The 22,361-nt window shown below is 55.0% G+C and overlaps 5 protein-coding genes across 5 annotated transcripts; all 5 read left to right on the forward strand.

Moving 5' to 3' along the window:
- The first annotated feature begins 1,130 nt into the window (after nt 1–1,130).
- Nucleotides 1,131–10,185, forward strand: LOC147415700 (inositol 1,4,5-trisphosphate receptor-interacting protein-like 1). The gene is made up of 4 exons (XM_086464840.1): nt 1,131–1,237; nt 1,514–1,613; nt 7,521–9,146; nt 10,027–10,185. The coding sequence occupies exons 1-4, from the start codon at nt 1,131–1,133 to the stop codon at nt 10,183–10,185; spliced, it is 1,992 nt and encodes a 663-aa protein (XP_086320966.1).
- Nucleotides 10,186–10,537: 352 nt separating this feature from the next.
- On the forward strand, nt 10,538–13,199 carry LOC147415701 (inositol 1,4,5-trisphosphate receptor-interacting protein-like 1). The gene is made up of 2 exons (XM_086464841.1): nt 10,538–12,160; nt 13,041–13,199. Exons 1-2 carry the CDS (start codon nt 10,538–10,540, stop codon nt 13,197–13,199), a joined length of 1,782 nt encoding a protein of 593 aa, XP_086320967.1.
- A 352-nt stretch (nt 13,200–13,551) lies between these two features.
- Nucleotides 13,552–16,212, forward strand: LOC147415702 (inositol 1,4,5-trisphosphate receptor-interacting protein-like 1). The gene is made up of 2 exons (XM_086464842.1): nt 13,552–15,174; nt 16,054–16,212. The coding sequence occupies exons 1-2, from the start codon at nt 13,552–13,554 to the stop codon at nt 16,210–16,212; spliced, it is 1,782 nt and encodes a 593-aa protein (XP_086320968.1).
- A 352-nt stretch (nt 16,213–16,564) lies between these two features.
- Nucleotides 16,565–19,225, forward strand: LOC147415703 (inositol 1,4,5-trisphosphate receptor-interacting protein-like 1). Its single transcript, XM_086464843.1, has 2 exons — nt 16,565–18,187; nt 19,067–19,225. Exons 1-2 carry the CDS (start codon nt 16,565–16,567, stop codon nt 19,223–19,225), a joined length of 1,782 nt encoding a protein of 593 aa, XP_086320969.1.
- Nucleotides 19,226–19,577: 352 nt separating this feature from the next.
- LOC147415704 (inositol 1,4,5-trisphosphate receptor-interacting protein-like 1) lies at nt 19,578–22,239 on the forward strand. The gene is made up of 2 exons (XM_086464844.1): nt 19,578–21,200; nt 22,081–22,239. The coding sequence occupies exons 1-2, from the start codon at nt 19,578–19,580 to the stop codon at nt 22,237–22,239; spliced, it is 1,782 nt and encodes a 593-aa protein (XP_086320970.1).
- Nucleotides 22,240–22,361: the final 122 nt, after the last annotated feature.

The following is a 22,361-nucleotide window of genomic DNA, read 5'->3' on the forward strand; positions in this document are numbered from 1 at the left end:
CTGTCTCTCCTCGGAGATGCTGAGTAGATCAGCTTGGAGTTGGTACACCTTTGCAATGGGTGAGGAGAGACGGCTCCATGGGTCTGAGCCAGTCGTTTGCCCACAGGCTGTCATGCTTACCTGCACCTACTGAAAGAGTCCCGTTAGTTTCCGTGGATCAGCCCTACTCTGTGTCCTCTGTGTGGGCAGCAAATGTCCCCACAAGCTAGTGAAGCAGCCTTAAGGATGTTGCAGACATCTCAGCATCTGCCATCCCTCCTTCCTTGTTTCAGAGACAAGCTACCAGAGAGCCACCTAGATAATAAAAGCAGAAAAAGTCAGAGCCTTCCCCAGCAAGCATTGCCCACTTCTGTTTCTCACAGTAACCTGGACTATCTCCGCTTTAAACGTCACCAAACTCAGCTAATTCTCTAACCTCCAAATTGCTGGAGGCTGGTGCAGCCTTTGAGGGCAGACCACTTCATGCTAGGTCCTGCAAGGCTTTTCAGAGCATCAGTCTTAGCCATCCAGTGGGATAGTGGATAGGCAAGATATTTGGTCTGACCCAGGACACTTGTTCTCATCAGAGAGGCCAGCACCGAGCTCCTCTTGTGCCAAAAATGCCCAACCAACCCACCTACAGAGGAACCATTGTTACAGGGCAGCTCTACAGGCTTGGACAGATAGCTGAGGATTTTGGATGCTATTCAGAAGAAAGGTTTTTTCCTGGTATCACACATTACAGCTAATTCAGGGGAGCTTTTCCCTATGAAGCACTTACAAAAACAGCAATGACAAAAGATATCCCAACCTAGACGTTTCAAAATGCTGCTCTCTAGCTGCTGTTAAATGAATGTCTGACAGGTCTGAATTGTATAAAGAGAATATGGAGACCATATCCTCAGGTGGTGTAAGAGGGCATCCCTCCAAGGGAATCAAATGACTCTCACTGATTTTTAGCCCAACCAAATGCCTTTAAACCTCAGCAGAGAAGATTGCATTGCTATTGATCAGATACCAGCTATCAGCAACGCAGGGGGAGATTTGTGCTTCTTGGGATGCAAAGGAACAGGCTCCCAGACCCTGCTGAGAGAAACAGCAATTTAATAAGTGTTGAAACATGCTGTCCACTGAAAGGAAATGGAATAATCATGCAGACTGTTGAGAAGAAGGACATGATTCCTACAGAGGGGAGGTTTCTTTGTAAGAAGAGGATTAGCCGCCAGAGCCTGAATCCCAGTGGCTCGGCTTTGGACCGGTAGCCCCTGTCTTTCAAAAATCTCCCTGTAATGGAGAAGGAGTCACTGAAAGAAACATTAGGGCAGCAGCATCCACACCAATTTGCCTGATAAAGCCTTTATCCTGATCTTAATAGGAGCTGACAACTGTTGTCATCATGAGTTAGCAGCTCTGAGCTGCAGCCTTAGACCTGCTGAAAGGACTAAGCTGCAGCTCCTGGAGGGTTTTTTTTACCGTGTTGGAAGTATGCACAAAATAGAGACTGAGGCCCCAGTTCATCTCTCTGTTTCTCCAGTGCCTTGCTTTTTGTGGAGTCCCTGGAAGGTCGAGAGAGGCTGCAGGCGAGACCTCGCCAAGCTCGGCTCGTCCTGGTGCAACTGCCTGTGCAGGCAGCGGTGAGGCTCCAAGTCTGGTGCAAAGTTTGTTCCTCAGGACCAGGCTGTGCAAAGCCAGGACGGCTCTGCAGGAGTCTTCTGGACCCAGTTTGGTACCAAAATAGCATTCAACAGGGACAGGGAAGGCCTGAGAGAAAGCCAAATGTGGTAAGGCGGTGGATGCAGGTGCATCCATGGGGCCACAGGGACAAAAAGAAAACTTAGGGAAACAGGATGGCTCCTGCTCGGCAAATGAACGTTTCCAGGTGTAATGATGTGAAACACTGATCTGTTCATGTTCTCCTATCACCTCTATTTCTGTCTCACAGCTCTGATAACTTCAGATATTTACAACACACATACCCATTTGTCTCAGCTCTCTTTCTAGGCTGCAGCTCATCTTATTGCAGGTAGACATCTGAAAGTAGGTCATAGTAATCCAAATGGGAACAAATGAATCCTACCCTAAGTGACAACTTCTGTCATATGCAATTCACCCTGCTCCCCTTTTTGTCTCGGAGCAAGTGCATGCATCCAGCAGATAGTGTTATTCTGTAGGAATTGTTTCATTTTTTAATTTGTTTTGGTTTCTTTGGCTGTCACTCTAAATGTTCTAGACAGGCAGCTGCACCAGAAAAGTGCCCTGTTTGATGTCCACAGGCCATAGTAGGTAGACCACGAAAACATCCTACTTCGACAGAATTTGCAGCCAAACTGAAAGCCTGAGGGTGGTTGTCGAAAGACTTAGAGGGTCTGCTAAGCTCCACAGTCAATCTGGAGACCACTGCTCTACATTGTCCTGGCTGTACCTAACTCCTGGCTGGTAAGAAATCAGAAGTGCCAAAGACTTCGCTGAGAAGACCTAGACCAGTTTGGTCTTACTGATTCTGTCCTGGAAGTCCTATAAGCTTTTATCAAGCAGTACACCAGGCCTTTTTTTTTTTTTTTCTCTTTTTTTTTCTCTTTTTTTTTTTTCTCTTTTTTTTTTTTCCCTAAATCCCTGCTGGAGTTGGCAGGAGGGCAGGAATTTGAGCGGTTGTGAGCTGGACCCCTTGAATGGAGAGCCCATGCAAGCTGCCCCACCTGTACCCAGGTGAGATGAAGGTGGTCCACCCTGTAAGTCTCTGTAGGGCACTCAGGACAACTCCTGTGGGTGCAAGGCAGCCTCTGCCATGGGGTATCCCAAGGGTGTCCCAGCCAAGAGCCCAGGGCACAAGGTTTCCTCTCCCACTGCATGGCAGTAGGTGAACAGTCAGGAGAGACATCAGGGCCCACAATGATTGACCTGGGACACTAAACACAGTGGGGGAATGCGCTTTTCCCCCAGCCCACTCAAAGGAGGTGCTGATTTTTGCACCGTGCGCATTTCCCAAGATGACAGGTAACCAGATTGCAAAGCTCCTCTCGTACCTCATTGCTTTTTGCCTCTGTGCAGGACTGGCAAAAGAAGAAGGAAAAATGCATCATTATTCCCATCACCCTCTTAAAAAGACCGTTGGTGGCAAATATCTCCACCTTGTTTTGTCCTCTGTTGAAAGATTAACGGCTTAATTTTGCAGCTGTCCTACCCTCTGCCTCCCAGCCTGCCTTCTTTTCAGGACAAAAGATGACTGATTTTTTTTTTGCTGTGACATTTCTAGGCATTTTCCTGCCTATGAAAACTGAAAAGTGACCAGTGCAGATTGAACTGTGTTGGTGGGCAGGTCTTCTATAAAGGCCTAAACTGTCTTCACACTGTGCTTCAAAAGGCTTTGTGGGAGGGCACAGTGGTCTTTGCAAAGGGTACTTAAAAGCTTACTGCTCGCTACCCTATTACTGTAGCAAGGGGCAACATCTGGCTTTGCATCATAACGTGGCCATAAAAGTTTTCCAGGTTCATTTTCTTTTTTCTCTGAATTGCTCCCTAAAATCATTGATGGCGGATGCTGTACAGGACACGGGCATTATTGCTCTTCAGTTTATGGCAGCTGCTCTCTGCCTCTAACCTGCACGTTGTTCCTGCTATCATTAAGGTGTTTCTCTGATTGCAGGACCAGGCTATTATCACACGTCCTCTTCAATGTCCTGCATAAACGAGATGTGATACTGCTTTGACTCCCTTGTTTCTGAACCAATATACATGAAGAGAATCAGAGGTTCACTCAGGTCCTAAAAAGGACTTTTCAATTAAAAAGACCCAAGCAGATAGTGTGCTGGGGAAGACAGTGCCACCAGCAGTTAAAAAAGCACAAATATGACCCACCCTCCTCTCCTAAATCACCAGCTTGAGGTTAAACTTTTTTTCTTACAAAGACCTAGAATGCGTGCTTCTTATCAGCCTGGTCGTCTTCAGGGTGCTTGACGTCTCACTTTTCAGCTTTCCTCCATAATCACAAGAGTTTTCACAAACTAGTTTTAGAGAAGGAAGGAAAAAAATAGCGTAATCACGTAACTCCTAGAACTGAGACTTTAAAAGTGTATCCACTGCTGAAATATTCATGATGAAGAGTATTGCCAGCTGAGGGACTGTTATAAAACTTTGGACATAAGGTACTTATGGCCAAACAGAAATTTACGTCCAACACAACTTTTTAATCACCTGTTTTTCTGTGGGTGATCTCTGTCTCATGACCACGCACAAATATTTTTGACTCAATCCCTTGAATTTGGAAAACTGATTGCTCCAGTTAAAACACACTACCTCAGTACATTGCCTCCATACCTTCCCCCTTTTTGTGTGCCCTATGGCATCCATACCAGTCCTTTGGATAGTACCTGGCCAAGTAGGACACACACACTCAGTGCTTTCTTCCAGAGGCCACGTTTTACTCACGCATGTGTATTTTTATGTAATTTCTTAATTACAGTTCTAAACCAAATTGAGAGTACTGCGGTGTCCAGATGGCCAGGTGGGCTACTCATCCCACCTGCCAGGTTTGGATGGACATTGGGCTGCGGCAGAGCAAAGGAACCCCAGCACTTCCTTGGAAGCTGATGCTCTTTGCACCACTCCGAGCTCCCCGGCGTGGGGGACTTTACCATAATCCTCCTGGCAGAAACCAGGAACTGCAGACATGCTATGGCAGAGGACTGCAGTTCGTAACATCAGATCAGATCAGACATACCTCCATACCTTCCCATCCCATCTCCACCCCGACACACGCACTGCTGCTCAGCAGGGGATGCTAGGTGCTGCAGATTGCTTACCGAAGGCATTTGCCAACCTTTGGAGGGCAAGAGGGAACAAGCCAAGGCAGGGAAAGTTGTGCATGAGATGTCAAACAGTTTATGGTGGGCTGGCAGAGCTCACAGTTGGGCTAACGCACAAGGGAGGAGGAGGCGGATGGGGGGTGGGATTGAAGAGGCAGCCCTACTCACAAGAAATGCTTTGCTCCAGATTATGCTCTGGTTTGGTAATTGCATGCAAAAGTCTCAATGTTAAGGCAGCCTGCAATCAAATTAAAACCAGTTGATGGAAATACATCTTTTTTTGGTTGCTCTTTGTGTAAGACTCAAAGGGAAGACTCAATTGGCACTGTGGTTATTCAAAACAATCTTGCTTATTTAATGTACTCCTGCAAGATTTTCTAGCCCACAGCCCTTTGACGGACAGGTAGGATGTTCTAAAATGAACATGGCACACATAAAAGGGATACGAAGCCCTTCACTGACCTCAGCTTGTGCCAACAGATGAGAAACATTTGCAAGGAAGGTGTGGTGCCCAGGGGATCAGTGTACTCTCATGGTACCTATCAGTGACCCACAAGGAAACCTCAAGGCCTCACCAATAAAGTCTCCAGAAGAAACAAGACTCTGACAGAATATACTACTGATACAAGGCAGCCTAGATGATATGGTGAGAAGGACATGAGCAATCAGTGAGCACGGTAACACCATCCAAAGTATCATCAGTGCAGAGGCTCACGGTGTGATGATGAAGATGGTGCGAGGTTTGGATGCATAAGCCAGGAATTTCGCAAAGAGTGGTCCAAGTATCATGTCTGTATGTAGCAGTAGGGCCACTGTGACTGGGACACTGCATCTTGGTCTGTTTTTACATTGAAAGCAAGAGCAGAGAGATATGAAAGATTGGAAAGTCTGAGTTAACCAGAGAGGACAGTTCAAGTTGGTTTGTTATGAAAGAGGAAAGCCAAGGGGTGGGTGGAGCACAGTCTGCGAGACCCTTCAAGTGCAGAAATCTGGTATCACTTGTCAGTCTGTCAGATAAAGTGATAATAAGATCTTCAGGCTAGATGTTAAACCAGGACAAAATCAAACATGAAATTATATCCGATTGCTCTTTTACTAGGAAGGATAAAAAAAAAAAAAAAAAAGTGGATCAACTTATCAATGGCTGTGCTGGATTGCCCATTTCTGGCAGACTTTAAAAACAGTCCTAGGGGGATTTTGTCCTTTTCCTCAAAATCTACTGTCATCCCATTAAATAGGAGAGGGACAATGTCTTCCTGAACTAACAAGAAATCTCTGAAGTCTGGATGTGAGCTGCAGGGCAGTCTCCATATCCACTTAAAAAATCAGGGAGGGAAGGAGCTGCAGAAATATCATCTAGGCAAGAAGTTGAAACCACTCCCTGGGGTCCCTTAGTTTCTTTTGCAGGATGGAGATGCACTGATCACGAACGCCCTGTTCCTGGGATGCTAGTTAGCTGTGCACATGTTCATCCTTTCCCCCTTCTGGGGAAGAGCTTGTAACTCTTCTCTTGTCCTCATGGGGCACTGGCACATTCAGTAGCAGGCAGTGCACCACCTTCGGAATTCAGAGAGGAGAATGGAAGTAGCCCTGGCTCTCTCTGCCCAGAGAGGTGGCAGCCCCATCCCTGGAAACATTCCAGGTCAGGTTGGACAGGGCTCTGAGCAACCAGATCTAGTTGAAGATCTCCCTGATCACTGCAGGGGGCTTGGACTAGATGGCCTTTAAATGTTCCTTCTAGTCAGAACTATTCTATGCTTCTATGGTATCTACACTTGACTTTGCTGGGAAGTCCCTTGACTATATTGTCACTTGTACAAACCATGATTGCTGGAAAGAGTGACAGAAATAGGGATGAGTGGCGGATGTTTTTCAGGCTGTGATATCTCCAAGACCCAACAGTTTCATCATGTGCTGAGCTACTATCAGAAGAGACAGTATGCCAGCTAATTCCTTCCCCAGTTGTCAATACGCCTGCAGGTCTGGGTGCAGTCAGTGACAAACCTCATCCATTCATGCTCTAAGCTGGACATAGCCTTGATGAGCCAAGGTCCACCATACAGAAGATCTCAACCACTGCACAGGTCCATCTAGCCCACCACTGATGCCTTGACCACAAGCTGCATGCAATGCTTAGGGAAAAAGTGTAAGAAAGAGCTGCACCACTGCTGTACGTCTGTGAGTTCACTGGGGCCCAGGAGAAGAATCTGACCCTTCCTGACCCTCCCCAGGGAGTTAGTAAGACAGAAGCGAATGTCCTAGACCTGGAAAAGACAGTGCCTAGCAAGAGCTGTGAGTGGCTGAGCCGGGGTGTTGCTGAAGGCTGGGGCTGTTTGGCGGGCGTGCCTGTGATGTCATCTGGAGCCTGTGACGTCATCTGGAGCCTGTGACATCACAAATGATGAGTCACAATTGGACAGCAAATATAAGGGCGCCAACAGGCAGTGCTGTCCCAGGATAGCCTGGGCTAGCGGTGAGTGCGCACGCGGGTGGAGGCTGGGCTGGACGAGGGCCGGGGCAGAAATGCGGGTCCCAGAGCTCAGGCTGGGTTCTCACCCTGTCTTGAGGGCCCAGTCGCTCATGAGAGCACCTCGGGCAGGGCACGGTGCCGCTGCCACCGGGCTGGGGCTGGGTGCAGGCCTTGCTGCCTCCCCAGCTGCTTCCTATCCCCCTCTCCTACCTGCCCCCAGCTCCCTCCCTCCCAACCCCACTCAAACCCTTCTCTCCCTCCTTCTGCAGGCCATGGCTTACAAGACGATTGCATGTTTCGTCGCCTTGTTTCTGGAAATCGTCTTCCTGCTCCCACTGATGGTCGGTGAAGGGTCGGATGAGGCCACGCCGGAGCAAATGCAGCTGCGTGCCCAGCAGCTGAGCCAGGAGACGGCTCAGCTGGTGCAGGAGCTCAGCGAAAGGATCCATGAGCAGACGACCCAGGAGCAGAGTCACACAGACTGGGGAGCCCTGCTCTTTGCTGTCTTGCGGCACTGGCAATTCTGGCTGGGTACTGCAGTCCTGGTTACGCTCATCTGGCTCTGCTGGTGGCTCAGGCAAAGAAGCAGAGACAAGATGAGCTCCATCAGTGAGACAGAGGAAGAAGGTTTGGAGGAGGAAGAAGGTTGGGAGGAGGAAGAAAGTGAAGATGAAGGTCCTGATGACAAGAGGGATCTGGACAGGATCTTTGCAAGATGCATACAGTGGCCAATGAAGAAGCTGGCCTACAGGAGCCAGGTGGTGGAGGAGGTGGTGCAAAATCTCCTCGACGTCTTCCAAAAGATCTTGTCAGAAAGTTCGTTGCCGGTACCGCTACTGCAGTCTCCAGTTGGGGTGGGTTGTGCCTTTGAAGGTTGGAGTCCCCTTGAGGAGACCGAGGCTGTCTACTCCCTGCTCGTGCCCCTGAAGCCCCCCGATGGGCACGCCTTCCACCTGGAGCTGGGCACCACGGGGGACATGCCGGCAAAGGACTCCCGCATCCGTGTGGACCTGCAGTGCACCTGCACCGGGGAGCAGCTGGTGGAGAACACGCTGTGCTTCCTCCACCACGCCAAGGAGAAGCTGCAGAGAAGTCAGGGTCCCAGCCTCCTTGGCACCTTCTGCACTGACTCCTACCTAGATGTGCACAAAACTGCCCTCTGGTTCCAGAAGTCGGTGAGGTCAGCCTGGGTGGCGTTGCCTTGGTCACGTCGCTACAAGATGGAGGTGCTGCCCTCCAGACGCTCCTGCAAGCTGCAGCTGACGAATGCCTCTGGGAGAACCTTCTTTGTTGAGATTCTGTTTGGGGTGCAGCAAGGCCGCTCAGACATCTTCCTGAGCAGTGAGGCTACAGAGGCCCTCTCCATCCCAAGCACAACATGGTCAGAGAGCTACGCTGTGGCAGAGGCCAAGTTCTTCAGGCATAGAGCCAGACAGGTCCCGCGTGGCAGCTGGCACCTCAAATGCCTGCACGTCTGCACCCGCGTCCTGCTGGGCACAGCCTTGTCCCCCTATAACTTCAAGACGGTTGTGATGCACCTCCTGACCACCACTCCCCTGTCAGGCTGGTGCAGGGGGCTGTTTCTGCCGCGGCTGGAGGATATCCTGCATTACGTGGGCACCTGCCTGGAGGAGAAACGCCTCAACCACTTCTTCTTTGGCAATGACAACATGCCCGGGGTGATAAGCTTACCCCCAGCCTTCCGGTCAGCCCAGCCACACAACCTCTTCCAGCACCTGCGGACGGATCCGGACGCCCACGCCCAGGCACTGCGTGAGTTCCACAAAATGCAAGATCGGCTCCTAAGCCTGCTCTTCTACGGCCATGAAGGGAGGCCTTCATGTGCCAAACGGACGTGCTTGCAGAGGTCCCAGCTGATGCCAGAGAGCCACCTCGTACAGAAGGGAAGAAGAGGGCAGAAGTCAGGACGCAGAGAGGAAAGGGAAAACCCTGTGCCACAGCCCTCTGCCAAGAGCAGCAGTGTTCTCCTCTCAACGGTGTCCTCAGCACAGCAGCCGGTGACGACTACAGCGCCGACAAAGGTGACAAATTCCGCCCTGTTTTCTGTTCACACCGGCTGTGACCCGGACGGCCTTCCGCTTGGGCCCACCAGTTCTCGCCGGCAGCTCCATCTGGGCAGGGACCAAACCAGAGGCAGCCCTGATGTTGCCTCCCTGTGTTCGCTGGGGCCCGCAAGGAGCATCTCCTCATCCTCCATGCTCCCCGGGGAGCTGGAGCCACAGAACCAAGCACACAGGACACGCAGAAGACACCGCTCGATTGACAGTGGGAAGTGCTGCTGTGCCTTTCCTCCACACCGAAAGCACCCTCTGAGCAGTCAGATCCCATGCAGCTGAAGAGGGGCCGTTGGAAGGAGGCTGGTGTCAGAGACTACCGTTGCCACCCGGACAGCAACTGCTCTCGTCTCTTCCACAGAGTCCGTTCCTTGTGGGAGTTTTCCATTGTGCAAAGTTGGCCACAAATGGCATTCTTTGAATAAATGCTCCATCTGAGTGAGTGTCTGTGCATCGCTTTGTCGGGCAGCGCAAGGCAGAGGCTGCTGACTACTCAGCTGCCACAGAGTCAGGGAGCATTTTGCAGAAGAGCAGACGCTCTAGGCTCTGGCTTGGTCCATCTAGCCTCCACTGGTGCCTTGACCATGAGCTGCATGCAATGCTTAGGGAAAAAGTGTAAGAAAGAGCTGCACCACTGATGTACGTCTGTGAGTTCACTGGGGCCCAGGAGAAGAATCTGACCCTTCCTGACCCTCCCCAGGGAGTTAGTAAGACAGAAGCGAATGTCCTAGACCTGGAAAAGACAGTGCCTAGCAAGAGCTGTGAGTGGCTGAGCCGGGGTGTTGCTGAAGGCTGGGGCTGTTTGGCGGGCGTGCCTGTGATGTCATCTGGAGCCTGTGACGTCATCTGGAGCCTGTGACATCACAAATGATGAGTCACAATTGGACAGCAAATATAAGGGCGCCAACAGGCAGTGCTGTCCCAGGATAGCCTGGGCTAGCGGTGAGTGCGCACGCGGGTGGAGGCTGGGCTGGACGAGGGCCGGGGCAGAAATGCGGGTCCCAGAGCTCAGGCTGGGTTCTCACCCTGTCTTGAGGGCCCAGTCGCTCATGAGAGCACCTCGGGCAGGGCACGGTGCCGCTGCCACCGGGCTGGGGCTGGGTGCAGGCCTTGCTGCCTCCCCAGCTGCTTCCTATCCCCCTCTCCTACCTGCCCCCAGCTCCCTCCCTCCCAACCCCACTCAAACCCTTCTCTCCCTCCTTCTGCAGGCCATGGCTTACAAGACGATTGCATGTTTCGTCGCCTTGTTTCTGGAAATCGTCTTCCTGCTCCCACTGATGGTCGGTGAAGGGTCGGATGAGGCCACGCCGGAGCAAATGCAGCTGCGTGCCCAGCAGCTGAGCCAGGAGACGGCTCAGCTGGTGCAGGAGCTCAGCGAAAGGATCCATGAGCAGACGACCCAGGAGCAGAGTCACACAGACTGGGGAGCCCTGCTCTTTGCTGTCTTGCGGCACTGGCAATTCTGGCTGGGTACTGCAGTCCTGGTTACGCTCATCTGGCTCTGCTGGTGGCTCAGGCAAAGAAGCAGAGACAAGATGAGCTCCATCAGTGAGACAGAGGAAGAAGGTTTGGAGGAGGAAGAAGGTTGGGAGGAGGAAGAAAGTGAAGATGAAGGTCCTGATGACAAGAGGGATCTGGACAGGATCTTTGCAAGATGCATACAGTGGCCAATGAAGAAGCTGGCCTACAGGAGCCAGGTGGTGGAGGAGGTGGTGCAAAATCTCCTCAACGTCTTCCAAAAGATCTTGTCAGAAAGTTCGTTGCCGGTACCGCTACTGCAGTCCCCAGTTGGGGTGGGTTGTGCCTTTGAAGGTTGGAGTCCCCTTGAGGAGACCGAGGCTGTCTACTCCCTGCTCGTGCCCCTGAAGCCCCCCGATGGGCACGCCTTCCACCTGGAGCTGGGCACCACGGGGGACATGCCGGCAAAGGACTCCCGCATCCGTGTGGACCTGCAGTGCACCTGCACCGGGGAGCAGCTGGTGGAGAACACGCTGTGCTTCCTCCACCACGCCAAGGAGAAGCTGCAGAGAAGTCAGGGTCCCAGCCTCCTTGGCACCTTCTGCACTGACTCCTACCTAGATGTGCACAAAACTGCCCTCTGGTTCCAGAAGTCGGTGAGGTCAGCCTGGGTGGCGTTGCCTTGGTCACGTCGCTACAAGATGGAGGTGCTGCCCTCCAGACGCTCCTGCAAGCTGCAGCTGACGAATGCCTCTGGGAGAACCTTCTTTGTTGAGATTCTGTTTGGGGTGCAGCAAGGCCGCTCAGACATCTTCCTGAGCAGTGAGGCTACAGAGGCCCTCTCCATCCCAAGCACAACATGGTCAGAGAGCTACGCTGTGGCAGAGGCCAAGTTCTTCAGGCATAGAGCCAGACAGGTCCCGCGTGGCAGCTGGCACCTCAAATGCCTGCACGTCTGCACCCGCGTCCTGCTGGGCACAGCCTTGTCCCCCTATAACTTCAAGACGGTTGTGATGCACCTCCTGACCACCACTCCCCTGTCAGGCTGGTGCAGGGGGCTGTTTCTGCCGCGGCTGGAGGATATCCTGCATTACGTGGGCACCTGCCTGGAGGAGAAACGCCTCAACCACTTCTTCTTTGGCAATGACAACATGCCCGGGGTGATAAGCTTACCCCCAGCCTTCCGGTCAGCCCAGCCACACAACCTCTTCCAGCACCTGCGGACGGATCCGGACGCCCACGCCCAGGCACTGCGTGAGTTCCACAAAATGCAAGATCGGCTCCTAAGCCTGCTCTTCTACGGCCATGAAGGGAGGCCTTCATGTGCCAAACGGACGTGCTTGCAGAGGTCCCAGCTGATGCCAGAGAGCCACCTCGTACAGAAGGGAAGAAGAGGGCAGAAGTCAGGACGCAGAGAGGAAAGGGAAAACCCTGTGCCACAGCCCTCTGCCAAGAGCAGCAGTGTTCTCCTCTCAACGGTGTCCTCAGCACAGCAGCCGGTGACGACTACAGCGCCGACAAAGGTGACAAATTCCGCCCTGTTTTCTGTTCACACCGGCTGTGACCCGGACGGCCTTCCGCTTGGGCCCACCAGTTCTCGCCGGCAGCTCCATCTGGGCAGGGACCAAACCAGAGGCAGCCCTGATGTTGCCTCCCTGTGTTCGCTGGGGCCCGCATGGAGCATCTCCTCATCCTCCATGCTCCCCGGGGAGCTGGAGCCACAGAACCAAGCACACAGGACACGCAGAAGACACCGCTCGATTGACAGTGGGAAGTGCTGCTGTGCCTTTCCTCCACACCGAAAGCACCCTCTGAGCAGTCAGATCCCATGCAGCTGAAGAGGGGCCGTTGGAAGGAGGCTGGTGTCAGAGACTACCGTTGCCACCCGGACAGCAACTGCTCTCGTCTCTTCCACAGAGTCCGTTCCTTGTGGGAGTTTTCCATTGTGCAAAGTTGGCCACAAATGGCATTCTTTGAATAAATGCTCCATCTGAGTGAGTGTCTGTGCATCGCTTTGTCAGGCAGCGCGAGGCAGAGGCTGCTGACTACTCAGCTGCCACAGAGTCAGGGAGCATTTTGCAGAAGAGCAGACGCTCTAGGCTCTGGCTTGGTCCATCTAGCCTCCACTGGTGCCTTGACCATGAGCTGCATGCAATGCTTAGGGAAAAAGTGTAAGAAAGAGCTGCACCACTGCTGTACGTCTGTGAGTTCACTGGGGCCCAGGAGAAGAATCTGACCCTTCCTGACCCTCCCCAGGGAGTTAGTAAGACAGAAGCGAATGTCCTAGACCTGGAAAAGACAGTGCCTAGCAAGAGCTGTGAGTGGCTGAGCCGGGGTGTTGCTGAAGGCTGGGGCTGTTTGGCGGGCGTGCCTGTGATGTCATCTGGAGCCTGTGACGTCATCTGGAGCCTGTGACATCACAAATGATGAGTCACAATTGGACAGCAAATATAAGGGCGCCAACAGGCAGTGCTGTCCCAGGAGAGCCTGGGCTAGCGGTGAGTGTGCACGCGGGTGGAGGCTGGGCTGGACGAGGGCCGGGGCAGAAATGCGGGTCCCAGAGCTCAGGCTGGGTTCTCACCCTGTCTTGAGGGCCCAGTCGCTCATGAGAGCACCTCGGGCAGGGCACGGTGCCGCTGCCACCGGGCTGGGGCTGGGTGCAGGCCTTGCTGCCTCCCCAGCTGCTTCCTATCCCCCTCTCCTACCTGCCCCCAGCTCCCTCCCTCCCAACCCCACTCAAACCCTTCTCTCCCTCCTTCTGCAGGCCATGGCTTACAAGACGATTGCATGTTTCGTCGCCTTGTTTCTGGAAATCGTCTTCCTGCTCCCACTGATGGTCGGTGAAGGGTCGGATGAGGCCACGCCGGAGCAAATGCAGCTGCGTGCCCAGCAGCTGAGCCAGGAGACGGCTCAGCTGGTGCAGGAGCTCAGCGAAAGGATCCATGAGCAGACGACCCAGGAGCAGAGTCACACAGACTGGGGAGCCCTGCTCTTTGCTGTCTTGCGGCACTGGCAATTCTGGCTGGGTACTGCAGTCCTGGTTACGCTCATCTGGCTCTGCTGGTGGCTCAGGCAAAGAAGCAGAGACAAGATGAGCTCCATCAGTGAGACAGAGGAAGAAGGTTTGGAGGAGGAAGAAGGTTGGGAGGAGGAAGAAAGTGAAGATGAAGGTCCTGATGACAAGAGGGATCTGGACAGGATCTTTGCAAGATGCATACAGTGGCCAATGAAGAAGCTGGCCTACAGGAGCCAGGTGGTGGAGGAGGTGGTGCAAAATCTCCTCAACGTCTTCCAAAAGATCTTGTCAGAAAGTTCGTTGCCGGTACCGCTACTGCAGTCCCCAGTTGGGGTGGGTTGTGCCTTTGAAGGTTGGAGTCCCCTTGAGGAGACCGAGGCTGTCTACTCCCTGCTCGTGCCCCTGAAGCCCCCCGATGGGCACGCCTTCCACCTGGAGCTGGGCACCACGGGGGACATGCCGGCAAAGGACTCCCGCATCCGTGTGGACCTGCAGTGCACCTGCACCGGGGAGCAGCTGGTGGAGAACACGCTGTGCTTCCTCCACCACGCCAAGGAGAAGCTGCAGAGAAGTCAGGGTCCCAGCCTCCTTGGCACCTTCTGCACTGACTCCTACCTAGATGTGCACAAAACTGCCCTCTGGTTCCAGAAGTCGGTGAGGTCAGCCTGGGTGGCGTTGCCTTGGTCACGTCGCTACAAGATGGAGGTGCTGCCCTCCAGACGCTCCTGCAAGCTGCAGCTGACGAATGCCTCTGGGAGAACCTTCTTTGTTGAGATTCTGTTTGGGGTGCAGCAAGGCCGCTCAGACATCTTCCTGAGCAGTGAGGCTACAGAGGCCCTCTCCATCCCAAGCACAACATGGTCAGAGAGCTACGCTGTGGCAGAGGCCAAGTTCTTCAGGCATAGAGCCAGACAGGTCCCGCGTGGCAGCTGGCACCTCAAATGCCTGCACGTCTGCACCCGCGTCCTGCTGGGCACAGCCTTGTCCCCCTATAACTTCAAGACGGTTGTGATGCACCTCCTGACCACCACTCCCCTGTCAGGCTGGTGCAGGGGGCTGTTTCTGCCGCGGCTGGAGGATATCCTGCATTACGTGGGCACCTGCCTGGAGGAGAAACGCCTCAACCACTTCTTCTTTGGCAATGACAACATGCCCGGGGTGATAAGCTTACCCCCAGCCTTCCGGTCAGCCCAGCCACACAACCTCTTCCAGCACCTGCGGACGGATCCGGACGCCCACGCCCAGGCACTGCGTGAGTTCCACAAAATGCAAGATCGGCTCCTAAGCCTGCTCTTCTACGGCCATGAAGGGAGGCCTTCATGTGCCAAACGGACGTGCTTGCAGAGGTCCCAGCTGATGCCAGAGAGCCACCTCGTACAGAAGGGAAGAAGAGGGCAGAAGTCAGGACGCAGAGAGGAAAGGGAAAACCCTGTGCCACAGCCCTCTGCCAAGAGCAGCAGTGTTCTCCTCTCAACGGTGTCCTCGGCACAGCAGCCGGTGACGACTACAGCGCCGACAAAGGTGACAAATTCTGCCCTGTTTTCTGTTCACACCGGCTGTGACCCGGCCGGCCTTCCGCTTGGGCCCACCAGTTCTCGCCGGCAGCTCCATCTGGGCAGGGACCAAACCAGAGGCAGCCCTGATGTTGCCTCCCTGTGTTCGCTGGGGCCCGCATGGAGCATCTCCTCATCCTCCATGCTCCCCGGGGAGCTGGAGCCACAGAACCAAGCACACAGGACACGCAGAAGACACCGCTCGATTGACAGTGGGAAGTGCTGCTGTGCCTTTCCTCCACACCGAAAGCACCCTCTGAGCAGTCAGATCCCATGCAGCTGAAGAGGGGCCGTTGGAAGGAGGCTGGTGTCAGAGACTACCGTTGCCACCCGGACAGCAACTGCTCTCGTCTCTTCCACAGAGTCCGTTCCTTGTGGGAGTTTTCCATTGTGCAAAGTTGGCCACAAATGGCATTCTTTGAATAAATGCTGCATCTGAGTGAGTGTCTGTGCATCGCTTTGTCGGGCAGCGCGAGGCAGAGGCTGCTGACTACTCAGCTGCCACAGAGTCAGGGAGCATTTTGCAGAAGAGCAGACGCTCTAGGCTCTGGCTTGGTCCATCTAGCCTCCACTGGTGCCTTGACCATGAGCTGCATGCAATGCTTAGGGAAAAAGTGTAAGAAAGAGCTGCACCACTGCTGTACGTCTGTGAGTTCACTGGGGCCAGGAGAAGAATCTGACCCTTCCTGACCCTCCCCAGGGAGTTAGTAAGACAGAAGCGAATGTCCTAGACCTGGAAAAGACAGTGCCTAGCAAGAGCTGTGAGTGGCTGAGCCGGGGTGTTGCTGAAGGCTGGGGCTGTTTGGCGGGCGTGCCTGTGATGTCATCTGGAGCCTGTGACGTCATCTGGAGCCTGTGACATCACAAATGATGAGTCACAATTGGACAGCAAATATAAGGGCGCCAACAGGCAGTGCTGTCCCAGGATAGCCTGGGCTAGCGGTGAGTGCGCACGCGGGTGGAGGCTGGGCTGGACGAGGGCCGGGGCAGAAATGCGGGTCCCAGAGCTCAGGCTGGGTTCTCACCCTGTCTTGAGGGCCCAGTCGCTCATGAGAGCACCTCGGGCAGGGCACGGTGCCGCTGCCACCGGGCTGGGGCTGGGTGCAGGCCTTGCTGCCTCCCCAGCTGCTTCCTATCCCCCTCTCCTACCTGCCCCCAGCTCCCTCCCTCCCAACCCCACTCAAACCCTTCTCTCCCTCCTTCTGCAGGCCATGGCTTACAAGACGATTGCAAGTTTCGTCGCCTTGTTTCTGGAAATCGTCTTCCTGCTCCCACTGATGGTCGGTGAAGGGTCGGATGAGGCCACGCCGGAGCAAATGCAGCTGCGTGCCCAGCAGCTGAGCCAGGAGATGGCTCAGCTGCTGCAGGAGCTCAGCGAAAGGATCCATGAGCAGGCGACCCAGGAGCAGAGTCACACAGACTGGGGAGCCCTGCTCTTTGCTGTCTTGCGGCACTGGCAATTCTGGCTGGGTACTGCAGTCCTGGTTACGCTCATCTGGCTCTGCTGGTGGCTCAGGCAAAGAAGCAGAGACAAGATGAGCTCCATCAGTGAGACAGAGGAAGAAGGTTTGGAGGAGGAAGAAGGTTGGGAGGAGGAAGAAAGTGAAGATGAAGGTCCTAATGACAAGAGGGATCTGGACAGGATCTTTGCAAGATGCATACAGTGGCCAATGAAGAAGCTGGCGTGCAGGAGCCAAGTGGTGGAGGAGGTGGTGCAAAATCTCCTCAACGTCTTCCAAAAGATCTTGTCAGAAAGTTCGTTGCCGGTACCGCTACTGCAGTCCCCAATTGGGGTGGGTTGTGCCTTTGAAGGTTGGAGTCCCCTTGAGGAGGCCGAGGCTGTCTACTCCCTGCTCGTGCCCCTGAAGCCCCCCGATGGGCACGCCTTCCACCTGGAGCTGGGCACCACGGGGGACATGCCGGCAAAGGACTCCCGCATCCGCGTGGACCTGCAGTGCACCTGCACCGGGGAGCAGCTGGTGGAGAACACGCTGTGCTTCCTCCACCACGCCAAGTCGAAGCTGCAGAGAAGTCAGGGTCCCAGCCTCCTTGGCACCTTCTGCACTGACTCCTACCTAGATGTGCACAAAACTGCCCTCTGGTTCCAGAAGTCGGTGAGGTCAGCCTGGGTGGCATTGCCTTGGTCACGTCGCTACAAGATGGAGGTGCTGCCCTCCAGACGCTCCTGCAAGCTGCAGCTGACGAATGCCTCTGGGAGAACCTTCTTTGTTGAGATTCTGTTTCGGGTGCAGCAAGGCCGCTCAGACATCTTCCTGAGCAGTGAGGCTACAGAGGCCCTCTCCATCCCAAGCACAACATGGTCAGAGAGCTACGCTGTGGCAGAGGCCAAGTTCTTCAGGCATAGAGCCAGACAGGTCCCGCGTGGCAGCTGGCACCTCAAATGCCTGCACGTCTGCACCCGCGTCCTGCTGGGCACAGCCTTGTCCCCCTATAACTTCAAGACGGTTGTGATGCACCTCCTGACCACCACTCCCCTGTCAGGCTGGTGCAGGGGGCTGTTTCTGCCGCGGCTGGAGGATATCCTGCATTACGTGGGCACCTGCCTGGAGGAGAAACGCCTCAACCACTTCTTCTTTGGCAATGACAACATGCCCGGGGTGATAAGCTTACCCCCAGCCTTCCGGTCAGCCCAGCCACACAACCTCTTCCAGCACCTGCGGACGGATCCGGACGCCCACGCCCAGGCACTGCGTGAGTTCCACAAAATGCAAGATCGGCTCCTAAGCCTGCTCTTCTACGGCCATGAAGGGAGGCCTTCATGTGCCAAACGGACGTGCTTGCAGAGGTCCCAGCTGATGCCAGAGAGCCACCTCGTACAGAAGGGAAGAAGAGGGCAGAAGTCAGGACGCAGAGAGGAAAGGGAAAACCCTGTGCCACAGCCCTCTGCCAAGAGCAGCAGTGTTCTCCTCTCAACGGTGTCCTCGGCACAGCAGCCGGTGACGACTACAGCGCCGACAAAGGTGACAAATTCTGCCCTGTTTTCTGTTCACACCGGCTGTGACCCGGCCGGCCTTCCGCTTGGGCCCACCAGTTCTCGCCGGCAGCTCCATCTGGGCAGGGACCAAACCAGAGGCAGCCCTGATGTTGCCTCCCTGTGTTCGCTGGGGCCCGCATGGAGCATCTCCTCATCCTCCATGCTCCCCGGGGAGCTGGAGCCACAGAACCAAGCACACAGGACACGCAGAAGACACCGCTCGATTGACAGTGGGAAGTGCTGCTGTGCCTTTCCTCCACACCGAAAGCACCCTCTGAGCAGTCAGATCCCATGCAGCTGAAGAGGGGCCGTTGGAAGGAGGCTGGTGTCAGAGACTACCGTTGCCACCCGGACAGCAACTGCTCTCGTCTCTTCCACAGAGTCCGTTCCTTGTGGGAGTTTTCCATTGTGCAAAGTTGGCCACAAATGGCATTCTTTGAATAAATGCTGCATCTGAGTGAGTGTCTGTGCATCGCTTTGTCGGGCAGCGCGAGGCAGAGGCTGCTGACTACTCAGCTGCCACAGAGTCAGGGAGCATTTTGCAGAAGAGCAGACGCTCTAGGCTCTGGCTTGGTCCATCTAGCCTCCACTGGTGCCTTGACCATGAGCTGCATGCAATGCTTAGGGAAAAAGTGTAAGAAAGAGCTGCACCACTGCTGTACGTCTGTGAGTTCACTGGGGCCAGGAGAAGAATCTGACCCTTCCTGACCCTCCCCAGGGAGTTAGTAAGACAGAAGCGAATGTCCTAGACCTGGAAAAGACAGTGCCTAGCAAGAGCTGTGAGTGGCTGAGCCGGGGTGTTGCTGAAGGCTGGGGCTGTTTGGCGGGCGTGCCTGTGATGTCATCTGGAGCCTGTGACGTCATCTGGAGCCTGTGACATCACAAATGATGAGTCACAATTGGACAGCAAATATAAGGGCGCCAACAGGCAGTGCTGTCCCAGGATAGCCTGGGCTAGCGGTGAGTGCGCACGCGGGTGGAGGCTGGGCTGGACGAGGGCCGGGGCAGAAATGCGGGTCCCAGAGCTCAGGCTGGGTTCTCACCCTGTCTTGAGGGCCCAGTCGCTCATGAGAGCACCTCGGGCAGGGCACGGTGCCGCTGCCACCGGGCTGGGGCTGGGTGCAGGCCTTGCTGCCTCCCCAGCTGCTTCCTATCCCCCTCTCCTACCTGCCCCCAGCTCCCTCCCTCCCAACCCCACTCAAACCCTTCTCTCCCTCCTTCTGCAGGCCATGGCTTACAAGACGATTGCAAGTTTCGTCGCCTTGTTTCTGGAAATCGTCTTCCTGCTCCCACTGATGGTCGGTGAAGGGTCGGATGAGGCCACGCCGGAGCAAATGCAGCTGCGTGCCCAGCAGCTGAGCCAGGAGATGGCTCAGCTGCTGCAGGAGCTCAGCGAAAGGATCCATGAGCAGGCGACCCAGGAGCAGAGTCACACAGACTGGGGAGCCCTGCTCTTTGCTGTCTTGCGGCACTGGCAATTCTGGCTGGGTACTGCAGTCCTGGTTACGCTCATCTGGCTCTGCTGGTGGCTCAGGCAAAGAAGCAGAGACAAGATGAGCTCCATCAGTGAGACAGAGGAAGAAGGTTTGGAGGAGGAAGAAGGTTGGGAGGAGGAAGAAAGTGAAGATGAAGGTCCTAATGACAAGAGGGATCTGGACAGGATCTTTGCAAGATGCATACAGTGGCCAATGAAGAAGCTGGCGTGCAGGAGCCAAGTGGTGGAGGAGGTGGTGCAAAATCTCCTCAACGTCTTCCAAAAGATCTTGTCAGAAAGTTCGTTGCCGGTACCGCTACTGCAGTCCCCAATTGGGGTGGGTTGTGCCTTTGAAGGTTGGAGTCCCCTTGAGGAGGCCGAGGCTGTCTACTCCCTGCTCGTGCCCCTGAAGCCCCCCGATGGGCACGCCTTCCACCTGGAGCTGGGCACCACGGGGGACATGCCGGCAAAGGACTCCCGCATCCGCGTGGACCTGCAGTGCACCTGCACCGGGGAGCAGCTGGTGGAGAACACGCTGTGCTTCCTCCACCACGCCAAGTCGAAGCTGCAGAGAAGTCAGGGTCCCAGCCTCCTTGGCACCTTCTGCACTGACTCCTACCTAGATGTGCACAAAACTGCCCTCTGGTTCCAGAAGTCGGTGAGGTCAGCCTGGGTGGCATTGCCTTGGTCACGTCGCTACAAGATGGAGGTGCTGCCCTCCAGACGCTCCTGCAAGCTGCAGCTGACGAATGCCTCTGGGAGAACCTTCTTTGTTGAGATTCTGTTTGGGGTGCAGCAAGGCCGCTCAGACATCTTCCTGAGCAGTGAGGCTACAGAAGCCCTCTCCATCCCAAGCACAACATGGTCAGAGAGCTACGCTGTGGCAGAGGCCAAGTTCTTCAGGCATAGAGCCAGACAGGTCCCGCGTGGCAGCTGGCACCACAAATGCCTGCACGTCTGCACCCGCGTCCTGCTGGGCACAGCCTTGTCCCCCTATAACTTCAAGACGGTTGTGATGCACCTCCTGACCACCACTCCCCTGTCAGGCTGGTGCAGGGGGCTGTTTCTGCCGCGGCTGGAGGATATCCTGCGTTACGTGGGCACCTGCCTGGAGGAGAAACGCCTCAACCACTTCTTCTTTGGCAATGACAACATGCCCGGGGTGATAAGCTTGCCCCCAGCCTTCCGGTCAGCCCAGCCACACAACCTCTTCCAGCACCTGCGGACGGATCCGGACGCCCACGCCCAGGCACTGCGTGAGTTCCACAAAATGCAAGATCGGCTCCTAAGCCTGCTCTTCTACGGCCATGAAGGGAGGCCTTCATGTGCCAAACGGGCGTGCTTGCAGAGGTCCCAGCTGATGCCAGAGAGCCACCTCGTACAGAAGGGAAGAAGAGGGCAGAAGTCAGGACGCAGAGAGGAAAGGGAAAACCCTGTGCCACAGCCCTCTGCCAAGAGCAGCAGTGTTCTCCTCTCAACGGTGTCCTCGGCACAGCAGCCGGTGACGACTACAGCGGCGACAAAGGTGACAAATTCCGCCCTGTTTTCTGTTCACACCGGCTGTGGCCCGGACGGCCTTCCGCTTGGGCCCACCAGTTCTCGCTGGCAGCTCCGTCTGGGCAGGGACCAAGCCAGAGGCAGCCCTGATGTTGCCTCCCTGTGTTCGCTGGGGCCCGCATGGAGAATCTCCTCATCCTCCATGCTCCCCGGGGAGCTGGAGCCACAGAACCAAGCACACAGGACACGCAGAAGACACCGCTCGATTGACAGTGGGAAGTGCTGCTGTGCCTTTCCTCCACACCGAAAGCACCCTCTGAGCAGTCAGATCCCATGCAGCTGAAGAGGGGCCGTTGGAAGGAGGCTGGTGTCAGAGACTGCCGTTGCCACCCGGACAGCAACTGCTCTCGCCTCTTCCACAGAGTCCGTTCCTTGTGGGAGCTTTCCATTGTGCAAAGTTGGCCACAAATGGCATTCTTTGAATAAATGCTGCATCTGAGTGAATGTCTGTGCATCGCTTTGTCGGGCAGCGCAAGGCAGAGGCTGCTGACTACTCAGCTGCCACAGAGTCAGGGAGCATTTTGCAGAAGAGCAGACGCTCTAGGCTCTGGCTTGGTCCATCTAGCCTCCACTGGTGCCTTGACCATGAGCTGCATGCAATGCTTAGGGAAAAAGTGTAAGAAAGAGCTGCACCACTGATGTACGTCTGTGAGTTCACTGGGGCCCAGGAGAAGAATCTGACCCTTCCTGACCCTCCCCAGGGAGTTAGTAAGACAGAAGCGAATGTCCTAGACCTGGAAAAGACAGTGCCTAGCAAGAGCTGTGAGTGGCTGAGCCGGGGTGTTGCTGAAGGCTGGGGCTGTTTGGCGGGCGTGCCTGTGATGTCATCTGGAGCCTGTGACGTCATCTGGAGCCTGTGACATCACAAATGATGAGTCACAATTGGACAGCAAATATAAGGGCGCCAACAGGCAGTGCTGTCCCAGGATAGCCTGGGCTAGCGGTGAGTGCGCACGCGGGTGGAGGCTGGGCTGGACGAGGG

Source organism: Leptosomus discolor, chromosome 4 (assembly GCF_034619465.1).
Source record: "Leptosomus discolor isolate bLepDis1 chromosome 4, bLepDis1.hap2, whole genome shotgun sequence".
In the NCBI taxonomy this organism is placed as follows: Eukaryota; Metazoa; Chordata; class Aves; order Leptosomiformes; family Leptosomidae; genus Leptosomus; species Leptosomus discolor.

Coding starts and splice junctions, on each gene's coding strand:
- LOC147415700 (XM_086464840.1), top strand. CDS start 1,131: ATGCAGACTGTTGAGAAGAAGGACATGATTCCTACAGAGGGGAGGTTT. Junction 1,238..1,513: donor AGTGGCTCGGCTTTGGACCG/GTAGCCCCTGTC, acceptor CTGTTTCTCCAG/TGCCTTGCTTTTTGTGGAGT. Junction 1,614..7,520: donor AACTGCCTGTGCAGGCAGCG/GTGAGGCTCCAA, acceptor CTCCTTCTGCAG/GCCATGGCTTACAAGACGAT.
- LOC147415701 (XM_086464841.1), top strand. CDS start 10,538: ATGGCTTACAAGACGATTGCATGTTTCGTCGCCTTGTTTCTGGAAATC. Junction 12,161..13,040: donor TGATGCCAGAGAGCCACCTC/GTACAGAAGGGA, acceptor GACCCTCCCCAG/GGAGTTAGTAAGACAGAAGC.
- LOC147415702 (XM_086464842.1), top strand. CDS start 13,552: ATGGCTTACAAGACGATTGCATGTTTCGTCGCCTTGTTTCTGGAAATC. Junction 15,175..16,053: donor TGATGCCAGAGAGCCACCTC/GTACAGAAGGGA, acceptor GACCCTCCCCAG/GGAGTTAGTAAGACAGAAGC.
- LOC147415703 (XM_086464843.1), top strand. CDS start 16,565: ATGGCTTACAAGACGATTGCAAGTTTCGTCGCCTTGTTTCTGGAAATC. Junction 18,188..19,066: donor TGATGCCAGAGAGCCACCTC/GTACAGAAGGGA, acceptor GACCCTCCCCAG/GGAGTTAGTAAGACAGAAGC.
- LOC147415704 (XM_086464844.1), top strand. CDS start 19,578: ATGGCTTACAAGACGATTGCAAGTTTCGTCGCCTTGTTTCTGGAAATC. Junction 21,201..22,080: donor TGATGCCAGAGAGCCACCTC/GTACAGAAGGGA, acceptor GACCCTCCCCAG/GGAGTTAGTAAGACAGAAGC.